General features: G+C 38.4%; 1 protein-coding gene across 1 annotated transcript; it reads right to left on the bottom strand.

The window, feature by feature from the left end:
• Positions 1-304: 304 nt before the first annotated feature.
• Positions 305-2,297, bottom strand: LOC131921075 (zinc finger protein OZF-like). The gene has a single exon (XM_059275735.1). It carries the CDS (start codon positions 2,231-2,233, stop codon positions 845-847), a length of 1,389 nt encoding a protein of 462 aa, XP_059131718.1. The 5' UTR covers positions 2,234-2,297; the 3' UTR covers positions 305-844.
• Between the last annotated feature and the right edge of the window lie 401 nt (positions 2,298-2,698).

The following is a 2,698-nucleotide window of genomic DNA, read 5'->3' as shown; positions in this document are numbered from 1 at the left end:
ATAGATTCTAATGTTGAGTACAACATACACCACAAATAAGGGCTTTTCTCTTTTTTTTATTTAAAATTTTCTTTCATTTTACAAACCAACACCTGTTCCCCCTCTCTCCCCTTCTCCCATTCCCCCCCATCTCCCCCAACCCCACCCCTATCCCCTCCTCATGGGGGTAAGGCCTCCCTTGGGTAGTCAGCACAGGCTGGCATACCAAATTCGGGCAGGACCAAGCCCCTCCCCCATGCATCACAGCTGAGTAAGGCATTGCACCATGGGGAATGGTCTTTAAAAAGCTAGTTTGTGCCCCAGAATAAGTCCTGGTCCCATTGCCAGGGGACTCATAAACACATCAAGCCATGCAACTGTCATCGACATTCAGAGTGCCGAGTGCAGCCCCATGCAGCTCCCCAGCTGTCGACCCATAAGGGCTTTTCTGTATTCTTCTTACTAGTCTCATTCCACACCTGTATCAATTTTCTGATGCTGACATAGTGTGAGCAATGATGAAAAACTTTACCACACTCTGAACATTCCTAAGGGTTTTACCTGTTGTGGGATATTTGTACACTGTGAAGATGTATTGCTGTGATTGATATAATGAAAAGCTAAATGGCCAATAGCTAGGCAGGAGGTATAGGTGGGACTTCCAGGCAGAGAGAGAGGAAGGAGGACATTCTAGGCACACATGGCATGCCAGGAGACAGGGAAAGGAAACAGGAGGTGCAAGATGAAAGGAAGGTAAAAAGCCACGTGGTAAAACATAGATTAATAAAAGCAGGTTAATTAAGTTAGAAGAGTTAGTGGGAAAAGCCTAAGCTAAGGCCAAGCTTTCAAAATTAACAGTAAGTCTCTATGTCATTATTTGGGAGCTGGCTGGCGGGACAGAAAAAGACTTGTTACGTTCACCAGTGTGGATTCTCTGATGTTTGGTAAGATGTGATTTTTGACTAAAGGCGTTTCCACATTCCTTACATTTAAAAGGTTTCTCTCCCACATGAGTTTTCTTATGACGAGTGAGATTTGAATGCCGATTAAAACCCTTGCCACATTCTTTACATTCATATATTTTCTTGCCAGTATTAACTACATAATGAATATTCTGATGCTGAGTCAGGTTTGAGCTGCGATTAAAACCTTTTCCACAAACCTCACATACATAAGCTTTTTCTCCAGTGTGAATTTTCTGATGTGAAGCAAGATTTGATCGATGAGTGAAGGCTTTTCCACAGTCATCACATGCATATGGCCTCTCACCAGTATGAACTCTGTGATGTTGAGCCAAGTTTGACTTCAAAGTAAATGGTTTTCCACATTCCTTACATTCATAACATTTCTCACCAGTATGAATTTGTCTATGTAAACTAAGTTGTGAAGGAAATCTAAAAGATTTCCCACATCTCTTATATCTAAAAGGTTTCTCTCCAGGCTGATTACTGTTATGACTAGTAAGAGCTGATCTAGCATGAAGTTTCTTATGACGAGTGAGATTTGAATGCCTATTAAAACCCTTGCCACATTCTATACATTCATATATTTTCTTGTCAGCATTAATCACATGATAATGAATGTTCTGATGCTTAGTCAGGCTTGAGCCACGATTAAAAGCCTTACCACAGACTCCACATGCATAAGCTTTTTCTCCAGTGTGAATATTCTGATGTGAAGTAAGATGTGATCGCTGAGTGAAGGCTTTCCCACAGTCATCACATGCATATGGCCTCTCACCAGTATGAATTCTGTGATGTCGGGTTAAGTTTGACTTCAAAGTAAAGGATTTTCCACATTCCTTACATTCATAAGATTTCTCACCAGTATGGATTCTCTGAAGGCCAAATATTCTTGAATGCAAACTGAATGGCTCTCTAGATTCCTTCCATTGATGAGTTTTCTTACCATAGAGAACTTGCTGAAAGTGAGTGAGTTCTGAATCAGGAAGAAAGGTTTTCCCACAGTCCTTATCTTCATGGAATTTGTTACCAGAGTGAGTTAACTGAGGATGAATATGGTCTGATCCAAAACTGAGGGCTTTTTCACATTTAAATTCACTTGCTTTCTCTCCTGTATTAAGTCTCTGGTGACTCAAAACTGTATGTTGGTTCACAGTAAGCATTTTTTCACAGGTAAGTGTCAGTTGCTTGAAGTATTCCTGATTTTGATGTGTTTGAAATTGATTTTTGTCTTCCCAATCATTTCCAAAACATAAATCTTCAAGACTGTGTTTTCTAAAAAATTCCTTCATTTCCCATTGAGATGATTCTTCATATGTGTTAGTTTTTTCCAATAACTTCTTGTTCTGACAACTGAAATCTATGTCTGAAAGATAAGTATGTACTGTTTATCCAAAAAGAGATAAAGCATGCAATATAAAAAACTAAATCTTAGAGCATAATGCAAAAGAGATGAATGGCTTTAAAATGGAAAAATTATGAATATGAAAAAGAAACAAAGAATAAATATAAATTTAAAAGAGCCAATAAAAGCTGGGCCAGGTGAGAAAAGCGTAAGTTTTGCTTTGAACACATTCATCTAAGGAATCAAAGAAAAAAAAATGATTGCCCAGGTAACTGATTAATAACAGAAAACGAATTCTAGGTTGTTTCACTCATTATGATCTAATCAAGTCAGCAAACTAACAATTCTGGAATAAATACATGACAAAAAAGGAATGATAGGCTTAGGATGTAATAAATGATATTACACAAAC

This window comes from Peromyscus eremicus, chromosome 1 (genome assembly GCF_949786415.1).
Source record: "Peromyscus eremicus chromosome 1, PerEre_H2_v1, whole genome shotgun sequence".
In the NCBI taxonomy this organism is placed as follows: Eukaryota; Metazoa; Chordata; class Mammalia; order Rodentia; family Cricetidae; genus Peromyscus; species Peromyscus eremicus.
Note: the sequence above shows the minus strand (reverse complement) of the source record. Positions and strands in the feature narration are given on the sequence as shown.